This window comes from Colossoma macropomum, unplaced genomic scaffold (genome assembly GCF_904425465.1).
Source record: "Colossoma macropomum unplaced genomic scaffold, Colossoma_macropomum, whole genome shotgun sequence".
Taxonomy (NCBI): domain Eukaryota; kingdom Metazoa; phylum Chordata; class Actinopteri; order Characiformes; family Serrasalmidae; genus Colossoma; species Colossoma macropomum.
The window spans coordinates 37662689-37686262 of record NW_023494793.1 but is presented as its reverse complement, the minus strand read 5'-3'; the positions used below and the strand labels follow the sequence as shown (position 1 = coordinate 37686262).

Here is a 23574-nt window from a genome sequence, read left to right as displayed (position 1 = left end):
TTTCTAGACCTTCCTCTGATCTAAGAGATCAGAGTATGCTGCTTACATGATCATTTGAATAATCAGATAACTGCAGAAATCCGATTATGGTTCTATGATTAAGTGCATGTAAACGCACTCAGTGTGAGGTGGTGAGGGCAAGGCAACTTTCTGATGAGCCAAACTGACTTTCTAGGCCACTTTTGAAAGACTTGGTCTTAAATAATATACATATAGTAAATGGTACAAACATGAAACTATTCAGTCCTTTAACCACGACTGGTGCCTCACATGTGTCAGCAAATAATTTACAAAACAAGTCACTAATTATCAGCATAGTATTGGTAGAATGTTAAATAAATCTGAGCAGTGTTAATATCCGATGATATTATTGGCCAATCAATACATCAGTTAGGCCCTAATTCGTCAGCATGGACTGTCAGGTTTCCCAGTCAAACTGCAGGGCCATGTGTTTGACCATCAAGGCTACACATTGTGCAGTAATCATTTCTGAGCAAAGACATTTCCTTAATCTTCAAGGCTAGCCTGTTTGTACAGTTTATGACTGCTCGTTTCAGCATGCATCCAGAAGTTTGTTCATTTCGGAGGAACTGGAGTGTATCCAATCAAAAGAAGGTCAGCTCGTCCCCGAGACTGGAAGCAGTCCCCTGCGACTGCTTCCTTCCCCTCGGAGTCTTATCTTCCCCTCAGGCTTATTAAATGAGCTTCTTTTACTGAAGGACAAAGACGATTCCACTTAAATACACTGTTCACAGACTTTCTGCTTTATTTCAGCTTTACTACGTTTCATAAAGGTAGACGGCAGGAAAAAATAAAGGAACTGCTCAGAACTTCAGTGCTGTTTGCGCAAAAGTTTGCACACCCTTAGTCAAATTACATGTTTTGTCGGTTTTCTAAGTGAAAATAAATCAACATCTTCTACAGGAAACTCATTTAAATATGACATTTCTATGCAATTATAGTGCAAAATATCAATTTATTGAGTTTAAGAATAAAATATAAAATGCGTTATAACACAGGCAACATTTAATGCAAATAAACAGTGATTGTGTATTAAAATGCCAAGAAGTGTGTTCTCTATAGAAGATTATTTTAATTCAGAAAATCAACAAACATGTAATTGAATGTCCAACTGAAAATCCAAAATTTGCATATGACTGATTCTCCTTTGAAAGAATTAAGTCCTTCAATGTCACAGTAAATCATGTACATTATTGCACTACACTGACTGTTGTGAAGTCCTTTCATTGCTCTCAGCCTGTAAAGGCAAACACACTCTGTTGCAGTGTTTATTTTAAGGCACTGTATTTATAGTTTCTACACTATACAGGAGTCTATTAATAACTACAGGGGGACATAGAAGTGCATATGAGCTCAGGGAGCTGCCGAGACAAGTAGTTGTCCGTGGCAACAGAGTTAGAAGAAGCTGCTTTGTGTGTGCGCTCAACTCCGGCTATTCAGGGACACATTATGAGTGCTCTATCCATCAGGACAGAGTTTGGAAAAGTGTGTACAGGTGTGTACAGTGTGTATTTGTGTGCATGTGAAGTGTGTTTGTTTTTTGTACATTGTCAGGACAACAATATTAGGCTAACCTACAGGACTGAAAGTAGCCCAGACCTTGTAAAGTGCTTTTTACCTAAGTTTTGTGTTATATTTCACTTATGTTTTTAACTGAAAAAAGCATTTATTGATGGGTTAAGACAGGTACAAATTCATGTCTGGCGAACAGACCCTGAGGTATTTACATACAGTAAATATATGATACACATAAGAGACATATTATTACATATACATTTACTACATTACATATTATGGCTGCACGATAAATTATATTTTTTATCGTTATCACTATATGATTTTTCACTATACTCATCATTACAGTGGTGTCGACAGATCTGATTACCTCTTACACACAGCACCAGAGAGACGTCCTTACGTTACTGGCACAAACCGTTACAAGCCTGCTTCTCCGTGCTGGGACTGAACCTGCTCTCCCACACAGGAGACGTGCAACTTAACCATTCGGCCAACTAAAAAGCACACACTCGGAGACCTTAAAATATCAGCCCATAACTCCGCCTAAATGGAAATGCAACTCAAAACAGCTGCAACAAAGACGAAAACATACAGCACACAGGCTAGCTCAGGCTCTACTGTTTTTCTGCTAGTTAAATACAACCCAGCATGCCTGACGCCACAATATTTACTAACTATGAAACAAGAGTATGTATTTATTCTTAATATATTTATTCTTATATATTTGATTTTGTAGTCTTTATACACAAAGCTGCTGAGGAAATGCTGACTGTTTCTCAGCCCTTCACTCCCCAAAAACGTCCTTGCAGTTCTGATGTAAGTAGTTGTAAGTATTTCATTTCTTTTTATTTTGCACAATAGTCAATGGTGCGTTTGTAACTTTGTATTCTGTTACTTGTTCAAAGAGGAGTTTAAAGAGAGGTCAGTCAGATTTCTGTTTACATATCCCAAAAAATTGTCTGTACTTGCATTCCATCCAGCTAGAGACATAGTAGTCTACTACTTCTCAAATCATTATCGTGATATACAACAGCTTTATCGAACATTGCATTTTATGCCAGTATCACGCAGCCCTCTTACATATTTAAGCAGCTATTTAATTAGACAGTGGGCACTGTTTGCTCAGAAAACGCTCATTATGTTACACAAGTATGCAGCAGATGGAGCAGCAGAATACTGCTGATGGATTTAACAAAACACATGTGATTGCTCTGGGCATTGAGGAGAAACCTGGAGTCAAACTTTCTTCTTATAACAAACTCAAAAGATACCAATTACTTTGTAAAAAAAAATAAATAAATTCTTGTTACTTTTGACCATATATATATATATATGTGGTCAATATATATATTTTGCATTTATTTTAAAAATTCAAGCACAAACACAAATATTTGCCAAGACAAACGGTTTTAAACAATGTGCCTTGTACTTTTGCACAGTGCTGTAGTCCGAAAGTTTGATATTGGTGTTTTCAATTTAAAAATGCAGATAAAATATTGAGATGATTATGCTACGATGTTAGTACTCTACAACTCTAAAAAGTGGTGGTCAAATCTCAGGCAGATAAGGAAAAGTACTATAAATAAATAATTACAGTATTATTTTATTATTATTATTTATATTATTAACTTCTCTGTGCTCCCAAAACACTTTATAATATTAAGTAAATCATTTTAAAGCACACTGAGGTGTCCAGCTTACAGTATTTCTATCTACAAAGTTACTACTGAATAAAATAAAATGTGAAATGTAGGGTATAAGCTTAATTTGGGGCAGTGTGTATGTGTGTATATGTTTGAGGGGTATCGCGGGACGTGGGATACCTTATTGGTGGTCTGCGCGGAGGCTCCTTCCTTCATCATCTCTCTGTAGCTGAAGGAAGAGACACTGCTGCTGTCACCTGTCTGCTGCGTCCGACTTGGAGAACTGATCTCAGACAGCACCAGCTCCTCCAGACCTACACACACAGACACCCAAAATACATAGGCGTTTACAAGCATTCACAACAACCCAGGAAAAGGGTTATTTTGAAAGAGAAAACAAATAACTTATTAATTTGACATAATGTTGCACTGGTAAGTCTCGCCTGCTTTGGTAACAATCTCTCCACTGGACTCCACACTGCAAACTGCCACACTGCAGTTGCAGTCACTTCATTTCTCCAGAAATCTATGTGGCTGGACTCAATAAGGCTAATGCTAATGACTTTCTTTAACTACCACAAGAAGGACACACAATTTACAATGGACCTGAGCTGTGGGAACTGCTAATAAAAAAGCCAGAGCAACTGCATAATTGAATTAGCAGCAGCAGGACTTCTGATGTGCTTTATAAATAATAACTGGGCAAATGCATAAACTAGTAAACACTGTCAACAAAACTACCCCGTTAAACTACCACATTACAGCCACATTTTCAAACTGCACTTCTCGAAAAAGAAGCTTTTGACATTTTAAAACTGGTGTTATTGCATCAAGTAGTAAAACTATACTCAATGTTACAGACAGTTGGGGTGATGCCGGAATAAAATTTTGGCTCTGTACAAAGTTGCACAAAGTAATTTAAAGATGTAGCATGTGTATGACTGACGATATGTTGCACACTAAATGCAATTTTTTCAAACGTGAAGATGCAACATTATTTTATTTGCCCTCTGTTCCATTCTTGCAAACTTTTGCAGGCGACCTGAACTCCCACATCACGGTCGTCTCTGGCATTGAGACAACCAAGATGACGAACAGGCTGTCTACCAGCAACTAGAACATTTTCTCAATTGCTAAAGGATTAGAATTTCCAAAAGCAGCTCAAATGGCTCAACCTACAAACATCTGAGCTGTGGAAACAATCCAAGGTTCATGAAGCGCTTTCACTTTTCCAAAATGGACAGTAGCCCAATGAAGCCCAGTGTAACCAACGTTGCCTCTTAGCTCATTCTGTGAGGAGCAACACATACTTGCACTTGAAAACATTTGGCTCATGCGTTTTGTGCTTCATCTCATGTGGAGCTACACAGATCCGAGCTGTGAGAAAAAGAGCTGTTTTAGCTCCTGACTGAGGTGGAAAAACTCTCCACTCTTGTTCGTCCAGAGTAGAAAACATCCTACACAATGCTACATGTTGCCCATTTCATGAGACACAAAGGACCTTCTGATAGATATTCCACCCATTTTTTCACAGTGTGAGTAACTTGCCAAAATTCCATAAACTAATCTCACATTTGGTGTACATAGTTTTAATGCAGAAAAAAAATCTTAATATTTTGTATTTTTGTGTGATTTATTGGCATCCAGTTTGGTGTGTAACAGCCTTTAGCGATTACAAAAAGAAGGCTGTACATAAATCTATGGTAAGGGAGGGCAAAATGGCCAAGACATAACTTTGTGTCCACAGTAACACTGTCATCTTGGCCATTTTTAATCTACAGCATTACATAAAAATACTCATACACCACCCCACTGGGAGGGGCAGTCAGATTTTATAAAAAAAAAAAATTATTAAGATGTAAAAAAAATCATTGAGTGCTTTAATGTGAAATGCTCTGTTCTAGAGACATTCATGGCGGAGAGGTACCTGGCAAGGGTTGTAAGGAAAAACAGTCCCCAAAGAAAACTCATGTTTTTCTGATTTACCACAATTTTACTATCATCAACGCTGTATATACAAACTCATAAGGCATATGCAAATTCACTGATTGTCTAGTAAAGTAAACAAATTGGCTACTTTCGCACTGCAGACATTCGTGTCCCTGGTTTACAACTCCACCACTGTGAAGAAATCCATCAGCAATTTAGAAGCAGGTAAAAGTGGCCCAAATCTTTTTCTTCATATGTGACTCAGCTGTGTTATCTGAGTGTCAGTGTGAGCATTTTCAATTCCGATTTGGGACACTTTCATATGTGGAACTTTTATGTTAATCCAACTCGACATTCGTCATAATTTTGCGCTGCTGAGACCTCATAAAACATTTCAGGTAGCCTAATGTTTCTGTGCAAACAAAATTAGAAGACACTTATGTTTGAAGTGATTTTGAAACATGAATCACTGTTCTTTTGCGCATGCAGGTCAGTTTAGGAGCATGATCTGTTCAGACTATTGTCAACTATAGGTCAAATTTAAAAGATCTTGTAAACAGCCTAACGAAAAATCTGATTTGGTGAGAAAATGCGGATTTCAAATCTGACAAATTCATTAAATGATTCAGCGAGTTTCCTTCCATTAAATCTATAAAATGAGTTTAAAATGAGCTCGAGCTTGATATCGGTGCTTTTTTGCAACACTTCTTATGTGTGCAGCTGTCCTTTGTACAGTGGTCAGTAGCCTTTAGATGGCTGCAGAAGTCTACCTGTTTCCTTCAATGGAAACTATTAAAATATGTTACCAAAATGTTAAACGCAGGCTCTTCACTGCCCTCCGATGGAGTACAGAGCTCAGATCTCATGTGGTTCCTCAATATGAGAACATATAGTGCCAGGGAGAAGCTAAATTGTTTATCAAAAATTGTAAAATTTTCATGACTATTCAAAAAATTAGAAATTCTGACTCATCCCTACACAGCAGCATGACAGCAAAAAAAAAGGCACAGTCATCCCCAACAAGTACTAGGTGCGGCTCTTTTAAAGGTGCACGCATTTGAGAAAAGAGAGAGAGAGAGAGAGAGAGAGAGAGAGAGAGAGAGAGAGAGAGAGAAAGAAAGAGAGCACAAACATGTGTGTGCACAAAGTCGCAGACCCTTTGGACAGTGGACGAAGATAAAGCTCCCTACTTTAAAATGTCTGATTCTAAACTTTCTGTAGAGCAACCATTAAACATTTACAGACATTTAAATAATAGATGACCCAAAAGAGGAGTGCCCTGGCATCACCAACAATCTACAGAGAGTAAATATGCATACGTGTGGCGCTGTGGCACATTTTTAGAGGGGGGCACCATCAAATATTTACAACCCTGCCTCTCCTTGATAGTTATGTGTTTGGGTCAGGGTCCCCACAGGAGTCCATGTTTTTAAGACACCAGTGCTGAACAAGTTTCTAACAAAAGTATGTGGCAACTTCAGGTAATACAGTTGACCACGCTGATACTCTGCCTTGAAATCACTTGCTCAACTGGGCAAAAATAAAACTTCACCTAAAAGCAAGGACCCCATTTTAAGAGAAATTAACCAGGACATCTGGTTACCTATTGTTACAAATTTGGATCAGTCAGAGCTCTTTTCAATGTATTTTTTAAAAAAGATAACTAACCAATGCCCGAGTAAGTGGTCGTGAAGGTCAGGGGATTTCTTCTCCAGCCTGCCTACATTTTGTAGTACACCACATTAAAATTTGTTTCTGCTAAAGATTTCTCAATTATTTCACCAACAAACACCAAGTCTCAAACACTCCAGCACCTTCCTTTTGCCACCTCTGTAATACATTTGTTCTCAGACGAGACTGCAGAGATGCTGAACTGGTGATTATCCCTTTGGAGCCCAATGCAAGAACATAACACAGTCATGCATGCCCTTAAAGTGTTAAGCAAGCAAATAAATGAGTACACATCAGTCCGAGCCAGGACTTTGTCTCATTTTTACAGCAGCCGCCTGCATAGAGCACAGAGAGTTTTCATCTGCTGTCTTATTTATGTGCAGCATTGCATATTCACTTACCTGCTCTAAATCTTTCATGCTGCATGAACGGGAAGTAACAGCAATTGCACATCCTAAAGCAGTTCAGACCATCTAAGGGGACAGTGGACCATCTGACATGTGACCGATCGACCCTGTCTATCCTCACACCCCTCGACCCCGCCCCACACTGACCCTGGGGCTTTTCTGCCCACTGAGAGGAAAAGTCTGCATATAATATTCATACAGGGGGAAGAAGAAGGATGGCATGGAGTTTACCGGTCCTGGCCTTGGTCGTATTAAGGCAGGGTAGTCAGTGGGGCTGCAGCTATCGATTATTTCTACAGTCAGTTAACCAAGTATGTTAATCTCTTTAACAATTATTATCAAAAACGGCAGTGAAATTGGCAGAAGGTACTGCTTTTTTTTTTTTTTAAATGTCATAAGAATCCTACGCACCAATTCGTTATCTAAAATTCGCTACCCAAAGTTAAGCAGCACCCTGAAGTCTTTTTCTTTCTTAACGTTAGTTAAACGTCTGTCTCCCCTTCTGGTTCAAATGGAAACTATATATTGAACTGCAAAACATCTGTGGTTTAACAAAAATGTATTTACTACAACTTATCGCTCAAATCATCAATTTTTCACAACTGCTCATACACAGGTTTAACTGACTACTACTCAATTTAATGACTGTTTTGCCTCCTTGGGTTTCTCTCTCTCTCTTTGCCACTGCAATCATTCAACATTTTGTCTGCGTGACAAGCAATTCTTGTTTTATGAAGCACTGAAACATTAGCCATGTCACCTCCTATGTTTCCTGTAGTGTACAGCAATTTGTCCAATTGATAACATGCATCATATAAACATCATATATTTAACACTGTCTTGTCTAAAGGCACTTTAAGTAGACTTTGGCCCAGTCTCATTTCACTCCTTGCCCCTACCACTTAGCCTTTAGCCCTCCGTTTTGCGCATTCACGGCAAAGGGGTAGGGTGTTCCGATTTTTTTTTTAGATAGAGAGGTACGGCGAAGTGTTAGGGCTACATGGCCCTCCAAATGGAGGTTTTTCAGAGGCACACTCCAAACAGAATGTTATGAGGAAAAAAAAAACAAAAAACCGGCAAGATGGCTGCACAAGCAACCAAAGAAACCCACAAATGTGAGAATTTTCTCTGTTGAAAATTACGACAACCATTGTATTATCTTAATTTTAAGTTTAATGTCGTTTCAATACAAGCATTAAAAAAAATCACTAATAGTACAATAATAATGTCTCAGTAGCTATCTAGCTCAATTTATCATTCCACCTTAAATAATCCAGCAGTACTTATGCCTGAAGCGCCAGAATGTAACTGCTGGTCCATTTGAGGTGGAACGGGAAAATTCAAAAACAAGAAGCTGGAGAAGAGCCAACTTCAGCTTAATGTCACCAAAGAATCAGGGGTGGGCGATAATAAATAGTTGTTGTATCCCCCCTCTTTGAAGGCATATGTTTCCCTCAATTTAACTAAAGCCCAGCAGTGAGGTTGCTGAACTTCACCCTCCTCTGCTATCACTGCAGACTGGCAGGTCGCCTACAGAGCAGCACTAGTAGCTGTTAATGAAGTAATGCTCTTTTTTATTTGAGGGTCCCATTTCATAGGGAAGATTTCAATCACTACCCCTTGCAACTCAGTTCCAAGGGGCAAGATGATACTTAAAAACAAGGGGTAGGGGTAAAAATAAGAAATGGGATTGGGCCTTTGTCTTTCTGATTTGTACTGTGTGCTCCTGTAAACACAGGTCATGCTGGTAAAGTCCTGGAGGAACGTTGTTTGGTTCCACCGTACACTTGTATATGGTTGGGATGAAAAAGTTTTTCTTGATCTTGGGTACCTTATCTGGTCTTTATTGTGAAGAGGACACAGCTGTGTGGAGTTTATGATCAGGGTGATGTCAGATCAGAATAGTTTAGTTAGTTTTTACCTCTGTTTGTCTTGACACCAGCATTGTGCTTATCCTTAACCTTCCCAGGTCTTGGCTTTGCACTGCACGGAATGCAGCGGTGTGGAGCTTTCCTGTCTCAATCTTTCACAACACACAGAACAAAGCAGTGCAGGTAGACTTATCCTGTATTTGGCCTTAAGGCAGGGTAGCACAGCTTACCTGTCCTAGTCTTGGTGTTGGTCAGGATCTCCTGCAGTCTCTCCTGTAGTTTGTCTGCTCTCTTTCGCTCCAGATGGAGCTGACGCTTCAAGTCTTTCAGCTGTAAATGTGGAGGGAGAGAAGTTCTAGTTAGGGAGTCAGCACTTAAACAAATGCTCATTATTTAAATTTACATTCACATTTGCATGTACCCATTTAGAAGACACTGTCAGGAACAGCGGCTCGCGAAAGCACAATAACAGCAGAAGGCACAGAGCTACAAGGATGCAAAGACCTGCAATGATCATTGATCTAAAGGCTTCTAACAGGCTTGTTCAGTTCTAAAGGTTCATGAAGCTACTGTGTGTGGATTACTAGAGCTACCAAACTAGAGCTTTAATCAGACCTGATATTTTGGACCAAACCTCAAATGTAGCCTGAAAGCGTTCTACCTGACATGACAGCAACAAGTTGAGAATTCAGAACTGACTGTAGGCTGACAATCGCAGTAATCTAAATAAATAAATAAGCAAACAATTATTGTTTTTATTCATGTGCCTTTTTTCTTAACCTTTGTACAATCACTCCAATCTGTAAGTTCAGAAGTGTACACAACAGAAAAGACTATTTAGCTATAGGCCATGCAGACAGAACCAACTAATTAACTACACATACAAATACTCTGAATAACTCTTAGAAAGATTATAAAATAGACTTTCAGTCTTCGTCCAGAAGAAGGGTGCCAACGCATCAGTTTTTGCACATAGCATTTTGGTTTCCAACCAAACAAACACAGAGAGCCACTGGATGTTAACAGTGTTACAAGCCGTCAGTGCATAGTTATTATAATAAAATAAGTAATATTAGTAGTTGCACAGCTGGTAATTATATGGTTAAAAAAAAAAATTACCATCTGGAAAAAGCAAGCTATAGGGTAAGGTTCTATAGCATGTGGTCCATAGTATGTGAACGATTTATTGCTTTTCTTTCAACATTGTGATATGAAAGTACACAATTTTCCTATTGTTCACGTATTTTAATCATAGCTTACATTATTCAAAGTTTTAAGTCTGGAAATTTAACACAGTAATGCAGAGCCCATGAACTGGCAGCCTGGCACACTACATGCAGCATCCAAGCCTCAAGCCCAAAAAACTGGATGTCGCTGAATGTCACTGAAAATCGCTATTAATTACATATTTTCCCCAAATCATTCAGCCCCTGGTCACTAAATCCGTATTACAATGACACTGCCGTAACTCTCCAGACGATAATCACTTATTTACATTTTTTTGTTTATGGACCAAGTTTAGTCAGGACCACAAATCACACCACCATTAACCTGATAAGGTAGCGGTAAATGCAGGTCAAAATCCATTAAAGGTGGCAAGCTATGAGAACCCTGAACATGAAATCTGAACTCCATCCAACAAATATTTAAGAAAAAGGCATCCAAACCTGAATACCCAGAAGCTCACTAAATTATCGGTGCATTAAACAAACTGCTTGCTAAAATTAACAGCCGTAAAACTGGTATCTTGTGCTTTTTCAGACATTACATTGCCATTTTTAGACTTGGGATGTTAAGCATTGTGCCTCTCATCCAAACACACTCTTAAAGGGGAATTCCACCAATTTTTCAAACTTACTGCAGAATTCAATGGTTGAGATTTTGAGAAATAAAGTCATTCAGAGTGGACCGTTTTGAAACGGTGACTTGTAGAAAAACTTGCTGACTGATTTCTTTACAGTGGTGGTGACAGGAAGCAGCGGGTGTGATGACTACATAAATATATAAATATAGTCGTTATATTTTAATATCCAAAGTGACCAGCGAACGTCCACATGTAATCAGTTTTTAATATGTAATGTTAATAATGGTAAAGTAACAAGTTGTCCTTGGGGACCCATTTTGCCTTTTAAAACTTTGCATGTATGTTTCTGCCACTAATGGCTTTTAAAAACATATTTTAGGTCAAAAAATCTTATTTCAAAACTATCACAAAACAATGCTTCAGCCATTAGACAGTGTATCTATAACCATTTTATGTAGTAACTTTCTGTAAGGGAGCTTGTTAAAGGCATTAAACTCTTCAGACTACTGCTTCCTATCACCACTACTGTGAACAATTCTGACTCAGTAAGTTTCTCTACAACAGAGTATTTCACACGAAACTACTCTGAATTGCTTTGTTTATACCTTAACCATTTAATTTGACAGAAATTTCCAAAAATCACAGGAAATCCTTTTTAACTGTGGCTGCTGGTTCTGGACAGTGCGGTAATGAGGGCCGCCTACCCTCAGTAAAAGACCCAGTCTCAGGCGTTTAGTGTAGAGAAGTGAACTGGCCATCACTTGTGTGTTTAATTCACTTTCTGAGAAGGGGAGAAATGGAAAGACCTGACTCATCGCTTAGTCTCTTGCAGTTTATGGGTGCGTTAGAGTGTGCGAAAGAGATGGAGAGGAAAAGAGGAAGAGAGAATGTACAATAGGCCCACTTACCGCTGAACTGCCTTTCTTCTCCAGAATTCTCTGCTCATCCACTGTGTCTCTGATTTCCTAGAGAACACACACACACAAGCACCAGAAAGGTCAGTCTTAATAAACCATCTAATGGTTGAACGAGCTCATGAAACGCCAATTTTTTGCTGCTCTGAAAATGTTACATCCCTGAGGACTCTCTGTTCTTCTGGCAACAGATGTAAGCGATGCAAACTCCATGACATACATGCATTGTTCTGCTGCCAAATCACATTTTGAACTGCTTCAGTGACCACATTTCCATAATATGCTTCTATTCAAGTTGAGCTGTATTTAGTTTTGTAAACACAAAGACATACGTCCTCATTAGATCTGCCTTTTAGACCCTTTAAGGATGGAGGTCGTGCAGGCGACGTGTTCACGTGTTCAAGACATGATGTTTAAACTTAACTTACTTTACAACCATTTGAGACATGAACAAAGTCACATTCCACATTAAACTAGAGAAGCTGAGCTTTCCAACAATATGCCATATGTGGTATCGTGTGTTGTAGATCATTGTGAAATGTCAGACAGTATCTAAAATACATCAGAACAGTACTGCCTATCCATTAGATCTGTACAGACCGATTAATGTTGTATCACTGCTCAACAATTTAAAACACAATGTCCAGGCAGCCACTTCAAGGCTTAGGTCTTAAAGGGTTACGTATGAAAACTTTTGCCAGCTACACTGAAGCAGTCAAAAAGGTACCTGTTTTTGCTTAGCGATGGTGCCGTTTAGCTCCTCTTTCTCTTTTTCCATGGCGACGATCTGCTGCTTCACAGCCTCGATCTCTCCTGCTTTCTCCTACACACGTACATATATATGCACATTCATATGTGTATACACACAAATCACCACATCTGCACCAGCTCCTGTGAGTAAATAAACTCTTCCAGCATACCAAATTCAAACTACACTGATGTGTGTAATTTGATTACTGTATATGTATTCTGCAGGGACAAAGTAAACATAAGCGTCCATTAAAGGGCTCCATTAGTTCCATCTTAATGCACTTTTTACTAAACACATCATTAATTTACGTAAAACAGATAACAGAAAACTTCATCCTCATAAAGATGTATCCAAAACCAACACATAATGTTCTGCACAGCAACGCCCAAGGAAATTCATGAGTTTTCAGAAAGAAAGCCATGTCAGCGCCCACTCTCTAACACGTTGTGTTAAATAAGTGAAACAGTCAGGGCTGCCATAAATAGCTTTTCCATTCATGACTTCATTGACTGTAACCCACTGCAGTTAGCAAACAGGGAAAGGCATACTGTAGTATTGAATATGGCACTTGGTTTGTATCTCATCAATACAGATATACTATATACACACACAAACACACACAGTACTGGATAAGTCTTATCGTACATTCACACTAGCAGGAGAGACAGCAACAGGGGACTAGTTATTTCCTCTGGAATTAGACGATTCGTAGCTGCGGTGAGGCAACAATCTAAATAATTGGCTCAAACAAATTCCTTGGATACAGGTGACCTAGACCTCCAGCCTCTCTGAACTTTTTGTTCCTACCAACATTCCTTTCCTGTACCCAAAAGTATCATGCAAAAAATAAATAATCTTATAAACTTTTAAACTTATAACTGTGATTCTCATTCTAAATAAAAAACGACTATAAAATAGAGTACCTATTTTTCACATTTTCTTCTCAGAAGTTAGCATATGCACCCTCATGTGACAACAAGAGTGAGCTGAAAACATCCCTAAGAGACTCGAAGCCATATTAGCAATCTGTCACCTGCTAGTGTGAACGTACAGTAAGGCACCTAAGCACATTGTTTAAACACAATTATATAGGCAATACGTGTGTTTTTGTCTGCTAAAACAAATAGCATTACAATAAATACAAATAAATGATAATAGCAATAAAAAGAAACACAAATTTTAAAAAAGGTGGTCAATATATTTTGAGCTAGTTAGAAGAACATAGGTTTGTTTGCAGATTTTTTTCTCTGGTGCCCCCATCCATCACATGGATTTATTAAATTCCAGCAGCAGCTCACTTGCTCGACTTTTAAGAAGTACTGCTTAGTTAATGCAGGTACTGGATGATGACTACAGTTAATACTGGGCTATCTTGAGGAGAGTTTTGGAATGGATTAAAAGAACATGTTAACATATAAAGTCACTATTTATTAATATTACTTGTACGTAGTGTAATAATAGCGTTTTCTTAGCAAATAAACACTTACAGCACAGATAAATACATTTTTCAATCAAATTTTCTCAGGTGCCCAAAACCTTTGCAGGGAAAATTTAGTTTTTCTGGGATTTGAAATGTAGGAACACATAAAATACATCAGTACTGCCATATTTTAAAAAATACTGAAAATACTGCAAAAGCATGTTTTATTTTTTTTCTACGTTTTACTGAGCGTCACTACATTCTCTATAGCATTGTTAGCCATATGCAAAAGTTTGAACACTCCTGGACCCCTGGAAGTTTTGGTGATTTTGAAAATAAGATATCCTATTCAGGGAAATTAAAATGTGGCATTTTTAAGGAAATGTTAGCACTATTTTCTCTTTATTTGCTGTGATTAATATATTGAAAAAAATAAAACCTAAAGCATAAAATGTGTCATAACTTTTGCACAGGCCACATTTTACATGTATTTTTCCCCCAAAATGTTAAATTCAGCAAATTAACTGTAAATGTGCAGTGTTTTTAAGTACTGACAATTTATATATACAGAAAACATAGTGTATTCAGAAAAGAGTATTGTGGCATTGTATATCAGGATAATGTAAAATATCATCATATCACCTACTTCCACACACGTATGCACAAATACGCCCTGGTTTACCTTGAGCTGCTGAGTGTGCTCTCTCTGCAGTCTCTGAATCTCCTCTGCGTGTTCCTGACTGTTTTTTTCCATCGTCTCCTGTTCACACAAACACAAAGCCATGATGCCGAAAACTGAACATGAGAAACAAGCGTTTCTAAAACATTTACTACAAAAAAATCAGTAAAGGAGCTTTGGTGTTTCAGTTTGTATTTGGAGTCTAGCAAAGAACTACAAAAAAACAACACTGACATCAAGTGGTCAGACTGATTAAAATGTATTCTTACAGAGAACAGAGTAAAAAATGCTCAGGCAATGATAAACCCTGTTGTACAGTACCTCAGCCTCTTTGAGCCTGCGTTCAAACCAGCCCTTTGTGCCCTCCATTGACTGCACCTGGGCCTGGAGCTCCTCTACACTCTGCTGCAGACCCTCCAGCTCTTTGGTACGTGCCTGCAAAACATAGCAACGTGTCAGCCATATATACATTAACACAAACACTACAGATCAAAAGTTTGAACACAGCTACAGATCCATTTTTTATTTTTCAGAGGGATCAGGAAGATAACACAAAACTGACAATGAACCAATCTAGCCAAATAAAGAGCTAATGATGTTTAAATTGCAAGTTGGGCTAACAAAAAGTACTAGAAATGTGGCAGAGTGTGTAATGTGTTCATTTACCCTACACAGCTTTGGATTGAAAAACAGGCATATAAAAATCATCCAAAAAAATCAGCCATCAGCCATTTTATTTAATTTTGTGATTTTTGAACCCTTTATATTTTCCACATTTTCGAATAATAATGAAGAATCAATAAGACAACTATAAAACAGTTAATATAAGGCCTATGTCCAATCAAAGTTAACTGAGTTATTGCAGTAACAGTAACAGTCAAAACTCATTAACCGCCAGTTCAAAAACTTGTTTACTTTTTGATGTATTTCACGCTAACCATGCATGGACAGGACTGAACTTTTAAAAATTCAGGTTAATGTGAATATCCTGCACTAAAACCACATTTACTGTACCTAACATATATGTGGTAATCGTTCTAGAAATGTGGCTGTTTGGTCATGTGGTGAAAAGGCCTCAATATAACCACAACGTTTACAAAACTTCCTTTGTCCCCACATCCGCTTTAGTGAAAGCTGCTGTCACAAATTTAAAGTAAGAAAACAAAGACCCCCAGCACAGGCCAAGTTCATATGTAATCACTCTAGGTAGAAATACTGTGTTGTATTTTCTCACCCTTTCCTCTTTGTCTGTACAACTTTCTGCACCCTTTTATTGCCTTAATCTACTTACCACAATTACTACTGAACAGTTAAATTATTACTCCCACCTCTCCTCCTATTTACCTCTCTTTCTCCCTCTCACCTTCTCATCTCGTAGCTGAGCGCGGATCTCCTCCTCCGTGCGGTTTTTCTCCTCATGGAGGCCACGGAGCTCCTTCTCATATCTCGCCCGGACACTCAGCACCTCCTTCTCATGCTGGAGCCGCAGGTCGCTCAGCTCCTCTTTGTGTCGGGACTTCTCCTGCGCCATCTCAATGGCCAGTTCGTCCAGCATGGCCTTGCGCTTGTCTGCAGTCTGCCACAGGGAGGAAGGACAGTGAGATGTTTTAAAGTCGTGCCAATGATGATAGTGACTGTTGGGGTCAGTGTCAATCATCTATGCAGCACCGAAATATTCACGCTACAATTTGGCGGGCCTCAGGTCTGACCTTCTTCAATTTTCTTTGTCAGTAGAAATAATGTAGTTCTAAAGTCGGCGAAAACAAAACCAAAGCAGAAACTGCCGTTTTTTAATTCAAACGGATGTACAGGTCAGTTACATATTGGGATACATATTGTCAGCTGTTGTCTACAATGTGTGCAAAAGAGTTGGGCACATTTTGTTTGTCTCTAGACTACAAAATAGCTGAAAATCAACTAGAATCTAGTCATTCCTTATTTATTTGTCTATTTAAATCATTACACCATTAACTAAGAACATTTTGATGAAGAACAGAACTGTAGATGATTCCGTAATGACTGAGAAAGCTTTAAGGTATCAAGAATAAACTTATCATAAAATGAATATGCAGAATGCTTTATATTCAGAAAGCAATGACTAAATTTCGCTGAACAAATAGCTATTCATAGTTATTTCATGACACAAAATAAACAGATAATTACATCTTATTATTTGATCATCGTTTTTCACTATGTCATACTTTCTTGTTGTTCCCAAAATACTTCATATTGTCAATAAACCATCGGTTTATGTGTTGGTGTTTAGTTTGTGACATTTTAATCTAACTGCACAAGTTATTATTGATTTACAACTGAAGATCCAGAACACTGTATATCTGTTTGTCACAACTTTTGATAATCATTTGATTTTTATGATAGCAATTTTTTAAAAGAATAACAGCTGTGGTATAACGGAAAACACATTTATATTTCTCTAATAAAGGTGGTACTAATCAGAATGTAGCATTAACATTTCTTGCATGTGTAATGTCCACTCCCACCAACATGCATCATAAAAAAAAGTGTCTAATGCCTTTTAGAACCAAACTCTTCAATTATTTACAAATGACTCCGAACTTTTGAACAGTTTACTGCCATGCATCAGCCTCTATAGTGCTGGGTCACCCTAGTTATAGTTCCTATTGTCACCTCTGGAAAACACACATTGCATTGTTTTGATCCAACTAACAATTTACTAAGCTGCTCATTTGACCAGGAACCAATATACTGCACCACATCTTTTGTCTCTCATTTCTGTTATTTCTTCTATTTGGCTGCTGGCAGAATTGGAGTGGGCTATGAGATCACTACTCAAAAACCATTCTGCGCTTCTGAACATAAATTAATGGACGCAAGTACTCATTGGCCAAGCTCTCATTCAAAATCGCTTCTCTCTCTTTAGGCTTCAATTTGGAAAACATTTATTAGATTTGTCTGGAAACACAAAAAGACATTAGTCTGGCAGCCAGCAGCCACTCCAAGGCACTCTCTTTCTGAAGATTACAAAAGAAAAGTCTGTCATTAAAAGCTTGTCCTTCTGCAAAGAGGTTTCACTTCAATCTAAATGAAAATCTCCAAGAGATGTGTGGAAAAAGTCTTAATCCAGAGATAATACACTCATTTCGGGCTAAATCAGAGTTGCTCAGAAAGTTAATGGAGTCGCAATTACGATCAAAAGTTCATGAGACTTATTAAAGAATGAGAGAAAATGAGAGGCTGAAGACAGAGGTAAAGAGAGAGGAAGAGAGATAATGACGATGGTACAATTTTTTTCTGATTCCAAGTCCATGAATGATTCTAAGATCAGAAAAATGCATATGAGCATGTGACCATCTGTGACTATTAGAGCTAAGCCTTCAGTGTAATCCCACATATACAATAAAGGTAATTTCTGCTATTCCCCTAGTATGAACAATGCTAAACATACAACATTTTTCACTGTTCTAGATTAAACATGGACATTTGATGCTTGCAAAAGACTATGTTTTTTATCTGATGTTTATAACAGCTGTTATAACATATATTTAACCTTGAAAGTGTCAGTTTTACAGTGACTCTTTTAGTAAAGGTATCAGACAATATCAGATGTCTCCGTTTTTCATTTCTAATCAACGACTGGAACCTGGTTAAACTATCACTCATATTTCCAGTGACATATCTAGTGTTTTCCAGGAGATCTATAGTGATTATATTTCTCAGTAATCGGTCCCACTCATCGTAAATTAGTCAAGTCAAATTTATTTATATAGCGCCTTTTACAACAGATGTTGTCACAAAGCAGCTTTACAGAGAATCCGGGTCCGAGCCCCCATGAGTGTTGCCAATGACAGTGGCAAGGAAAAACTCCCTCAACAGGAGAAAGAAACCTTGAGAGGAACCAGACTCAAAAGGGGAACCCATCCTCCTCTGGTCGACACCGGATAACAGCACAGACACAAAACAGTATAATTGGATAAAATTAAAACATGATCAAATTAAAACATGACCGGTTGATCCCACTTTCAGTTCCTAATTACAGCCTAATTATGTAGGATAATTATGAAGACCTAACCAATGGGAAAGCTCGCTTAGCTGTATCTGCCTACATATCACAGAGAAAAAATTCTGATTGTACAATTTTCCTTTGGGCATTTCAATATTGTAGCCCTTTTGTTTCCAACGAAAACATGATGATATAATAGTATTGCTACAGTATTTGCAGAGTTTAAATATAGCAAGCCCCCATAAACCATTAAGCCTTCTTCACAGTCCAAAGGCCACGAGGGCTCCTTGCTAGTGCAATGTACATTTGAATAACATACCTTTTTGGCTTCCTCTAGCTCTTGCTGTAGCTTGTCCTTCTCCAGGCCGAGTTCAGAAATCTGCTCTAACAGTCTACTGCTGGCTCGGTTTGCCTCCTAAAGAACACAACACACATACACACACATACACACACACACACACACACACACACACATAACAGTAAAATAACTTTGATCGCACACTTTAAACAAGGTTCACGTAGAGATTGAAATGATGACATCACTACCCCATAGCAGCTGTCTTTTGTCTTTTGCTAAAGTAAACCATAAAAAATGTCAATAAAAAGTACAAAAGTAAAAAAGTACTTAATTTGTAAAATTATTATAAAATAGATCACACAGAAATATGCAAGCATAGATTCCTTTATCAGTTACAGTCTCACTACAAAAGCAAGTAGTACAACATTTGAGACTTGTTCAAATTGTGAGAAAGAACACTTTATCTCTCGTTTTTCATTCTTGATACCAGAAAAAAACGCACTTAGAAACAGATTTGTTCCAGCAATAGCTGGGGGCCAATTCCATTTCAATTTAATATTCAGGAAACTGAGAATGAAAATCAATTCACCAACTAAAAATCATTCGACCATAATTTTCAATGCCTCTCCCTGACTTGCTGAGCTGAAACAGGAAAGAACACAATCCCAGCATAAGGAGGCATTTTTTAAGCAGAGGAGAAAAACAGCTTAAGCCAAAAAGCAAACTGTTAGGCTTTGTTTCCAAAGTTTAAGGTTTAGGCGTAAGTTACTTGGCTAACTGATCATTTCTGTCTAGACAAATTCCCCCAGTTTTGTTACAAATGGTCATCAAACTGAGGTTCAGTGAGTAACATTTCAGTTACAGTCATTAGTCAGTACAGTAATGTGATTGATGTGATTAGACAATAGACAGAGTTTAAACATTAGTCAATTGTTGACATACTGCTGCCGCGAACATGAAAAAAGTGACTTTTAACCATATGGCAGAAATGGGCCTATATAGTAAATCACCACCATCTCTTTATAACACAAAAGGTTTCAACTAACAGACAGGTAACATTTATGTTCTTTTGGATTTAGGGAACCTCTGTGACAAGAATGCAAATGACTGCACACATGCAAGTGTGTAAACATTTATCTTTAGACAGAATATCATTTAATCATGAACGTAAGTAAAACTGAACTGTAGAACATGTTTGTGTATAATGACCTGTAGCTGGGAGCTGAGATCATCTTTCTGTGCCAGTAAACTGTCCTGCTCAGTGCGTCTCTGCTGCAGCTCCACGTTCAGAGCCATGTTCTGATCCCTCAGCAGGTTCAGCTCCTGAGTCTTCACTGTCTGGATCTGTAAGGCGCACACACACACACACACACACGCACACGCAGGCTGAGGATAAAGCCAAACCATAGCCATATTACATTAGAGCGTTTTTTTCATGATGGTAAATGACTCTACACTTTCTGCTCTCTTTCGGTATACAGTTTGAAGAGTGTGGTTCTGTGTGCAGTTTAATGTTGCTGAAAATCTGTTGTAACAGCTAGACGCCAAGTCTTCTCATAAAAAGTGGGAGATTTATTTAGGCAATAATGAGGTTCAATCCTGAAAATGTCAAACTATCCCAAGTTAGAAAGTGAGCAAGAGTGAGTTTAGAGAGAACAGTAGAAAGTAACAACAAAGAACTGATACCTAAGTGACTTAGGCTGGCAACATTTAGATACAAAGCCATATGCAAAAGTTTGAGTACATGTTTTGTTGATTTTCTATGTGAATATAAGTTAACACATCCTCTACAGAGAACAAGCTTAAACATGGCATTTCTCTGCAAATTTTAGCACATGATCTCTATTTATTCGCTGAATATAAAATGTGCTACATTTTATGTTTTTCCCCCCAGTATGTTAATTCAAAATAACAGTAATTGTGCATTAAAATACACAGAAGTGTGTTCTCTGCAGAGGATGGGCTACGTTATTTTCACTTAGAGAATCAACAAAACATCATTTGACTTAGGGCACCCAAACTTTTGCAGTTTGTCATGAGAATTTTTACTGAGGTCAGCAGAGCTGAACAAATCTTCGAAGCTGTGCGTGATTTTACATTACACTACTTGTTACAAACAACTCACCCTCAAAATATTACAAAAACAGTAGTGAGTATTAATTCTTTGATGGAGAGTACAAAAAAAATATAAGATTTTCCTCTTTTTTCTGTACATTCTGGTTTGGACACTGCTGCCCTCTAGTGCACATGTTCACATTACTTGCAAGTATGTTGGGAGACACTCATGCGATCATCTGCGCACTTGGTCACACTATGTTTTGTTGATTTTCTGAGAAAATAAGTCAACACACACTCTACAGAAAATACATTTAATATGGCATTTTTACAATTTCTATTTATAAATGTTAACATAGTTCAGAAAAACATAAAATGTGACATGGACAAAATGTTATGTTTTTCCCCCCAGTATGTTATAATTTGAAAATAAAATGTGCAGACATGTGTTCTCTATAGAATGATGACTTAAAATCTGTTTCAGGTGGATCATTTTTCAGAATACAGTATGAGACAATGGTGACATTCATATGCCCTAGTGTAATTCAGGATGGTCAGGATGATGGTGATGATGATGATGATGATGATGATGATGATGATGGTGGTGATGATGGTGATATCATTATTTGCATGTTTGTGATAGTAAACTTCCCTAGAATATTTAGTACTGTGTGAGGAGTACTACTTAATTACTAATATAGTCGACTATGACAGTTCTGCAATGGATAGATATGGATACCAGGTTAGTCACAACGGCATCATATTGGAAGTATAGATGGTGATGAATTGCTATGGATGCTGGAATATGGACAGATCAGGCTGAGTTGTACCTGTTCTAAGGCGGCTAGGTTAGTCCTGAGTGCATCATTCTCACTCAGCATGCCCTCCACCTGCTCCTGACTGACCGCACTTTGACAGGCTACCTGCAGCTCCATCAAACAACAAACACACAGCCAGGGGGAGAGAGAGAGAGAGGGAGAGAGAGAGAGAGGGAGGGAGAGAGAGAAAGAGAGGACAGTGAGAGGAAACCACAGCTGAGCAGTTGAGAAGTTGAGAGGTGTCACATCACACAGAAATGAGGAAACAGGAAACGGAAGGGAGAAATTTGAGCGAGGGGGGACAAATAGCAGCGGAGGAGAGAATAAAAGGTGACAGCAGAGAGCAGAAGGGAAGAAAGGAGAGAGGATCAAAACGGAATACGCATCAAGAATGAATCTAGTCCAGGATAGTACAGGAAGAGAGAAAGAAAGGAAAGAGGGGTTTAAAAAAAACCCAGGCAGAATTAGAAAGTGCAAGTCGAACTGAGCTTGCCAACACAAAACCCGAGGACAGCTTCTTAGAGACACAGTCAAGCACTAAAAGGAGGAGTAGAGAGAGAGAAAATAGGCAGGCCAGCCAACTTTTCCTGCTAATCTCTCTGAGCTGCCCATCACAGACAGGCCTTTAATTAAGATTTGTGCCCCCACTGAGGAAGACAGTGACACTGCTGGTGCCCGGACTGAGTACTTATGTAGACAGAGACACTGGGGGGGTTGGAGCCAATGCCAAAAAGCCCCGCAGCCCCACTAATCCTTAATTATTCAGGTGATCTTTAGCATGCTCTTCCATTAAAGCCCAATTAAACATGGTACTCTCCTGATGATTCTAAAACTTCTTCTAAAGTTTTGCTTTACAGAGACTGGACAGAAAAATGAAAGGAAAAACACTGAAGATCTAAATCAAAAGTAGAAACCAGTTGATTTACAGTAGCCACGTTTACATGCAGCCTGATACTCCGTTAATAATTAGACTAATAGCTCAATCAGAATAGAAAACATGCTTGTAAACACCTCAATCAGAATAAACTAGCCCAACTGAGGCCATTCGGGAATACAATTCTATCTGATTGAATGAGGTGGGAAATCCTATAAATAATCTGTTAAATAGAAGAATAATAGTCATGTAAACGCCTGTATCCGATTACTGTACTAACTGCAAAGTTCAAGTACGTTCTGCGCCTGTGCGTTTGCATCATAGCGAAAGTGTATAATGTTTAACATGGCGGGAGCAGAAACTGGTCTGCAGAGGAGACGAAGTTTATGCTCTGATCTTTAAAAGACGGCGGTGGAACGGGTGTCCAGCTTATGTATCTCAGAACACGATGTCTTCCTCTCAGCCTTCTTTAATAAGGACATGTGAAGTACGTTTTCCTGAGTCTGACATGATTAAAAAGTAATTAAAAACACAAGCATGCCAGCTGAAAACTCAGGTAACACTCTGATGCTCACATCACTCTGACTGGACTCACGTGATGCTCGTTGCCATGGTAATGACTACACTAAGTGGTAGTCTAACATATTTGTGTAATTTTGGATCTGATTAGTTGTAGTGTGCATGTAAACAGAGATTTTCATCAGACTGTTGAGTAGAGCATAAAAACACCTCGGTATTCAATCTTTGCATGTAAACGCAGCCACTGATACTCTAGCCACATTATTCAGTTATTAGACTTAAAGAGACACTCTGGCCAAAACGGAAAATGTAACATTGTTATGTTGTAATCATGCTCACTCGCATCCTACAGCTGTGTCGCAGAGACTTAGACATTTAAAAACTAGGGGGAAAAAAAACT

At 38.3% G+C, this 23574-nt stretch overlaps 1 protein-coding gene across 2 annotated transcripts in view; it reads right to left on the bottom strand.

Moving 5' to 3' along the window:
• gripap1 (GRIP1 associated protein 1) overlaps positions 1-23574 on the bottom strand; it is a 78325-nt gene that overhangs the window by 32519 nt on the left and 22232 nt on the right. Inside the window, exons 15-24 of one of the 2 annotated variants that reach the window (XM_036579467.1) lie at positions 21794-21886; positions 20118-20252; positions 18930-19025; positions 15992-16204; positions 14950-15063; positions 14632-14709; positions 12506-12601; positions 11773-11829; positions 9291-9390; positions 3363-3496 (exon numbers count right to left, since the gene is read on the bottom strand). In XM_036579467.1, the coding sequence (XP_036435360.1) occupies positions 3363-3496; positions 9291-9390; positions 11773-11829; positions 12506-12601; positions 14632-14709; positions 14950-15063; positions 15992-16204; positions 18930-19025; positions 20118-20252; positions 21794-21886 (1116 nt within the window). The remainder of the gene's footprint in view (positions 1-3362; positions 3497-9290; positions 9391-11772; positions 11830-12505; positions 12602-14631; positions 14710-14949; positions 15064-15991; positions 16205-18929; positions 19026-20117; positions 20253-21793; positions 21887-23574) is intronic. The other variant, XM_036579468.1, reaches the window with a different exon arrangement.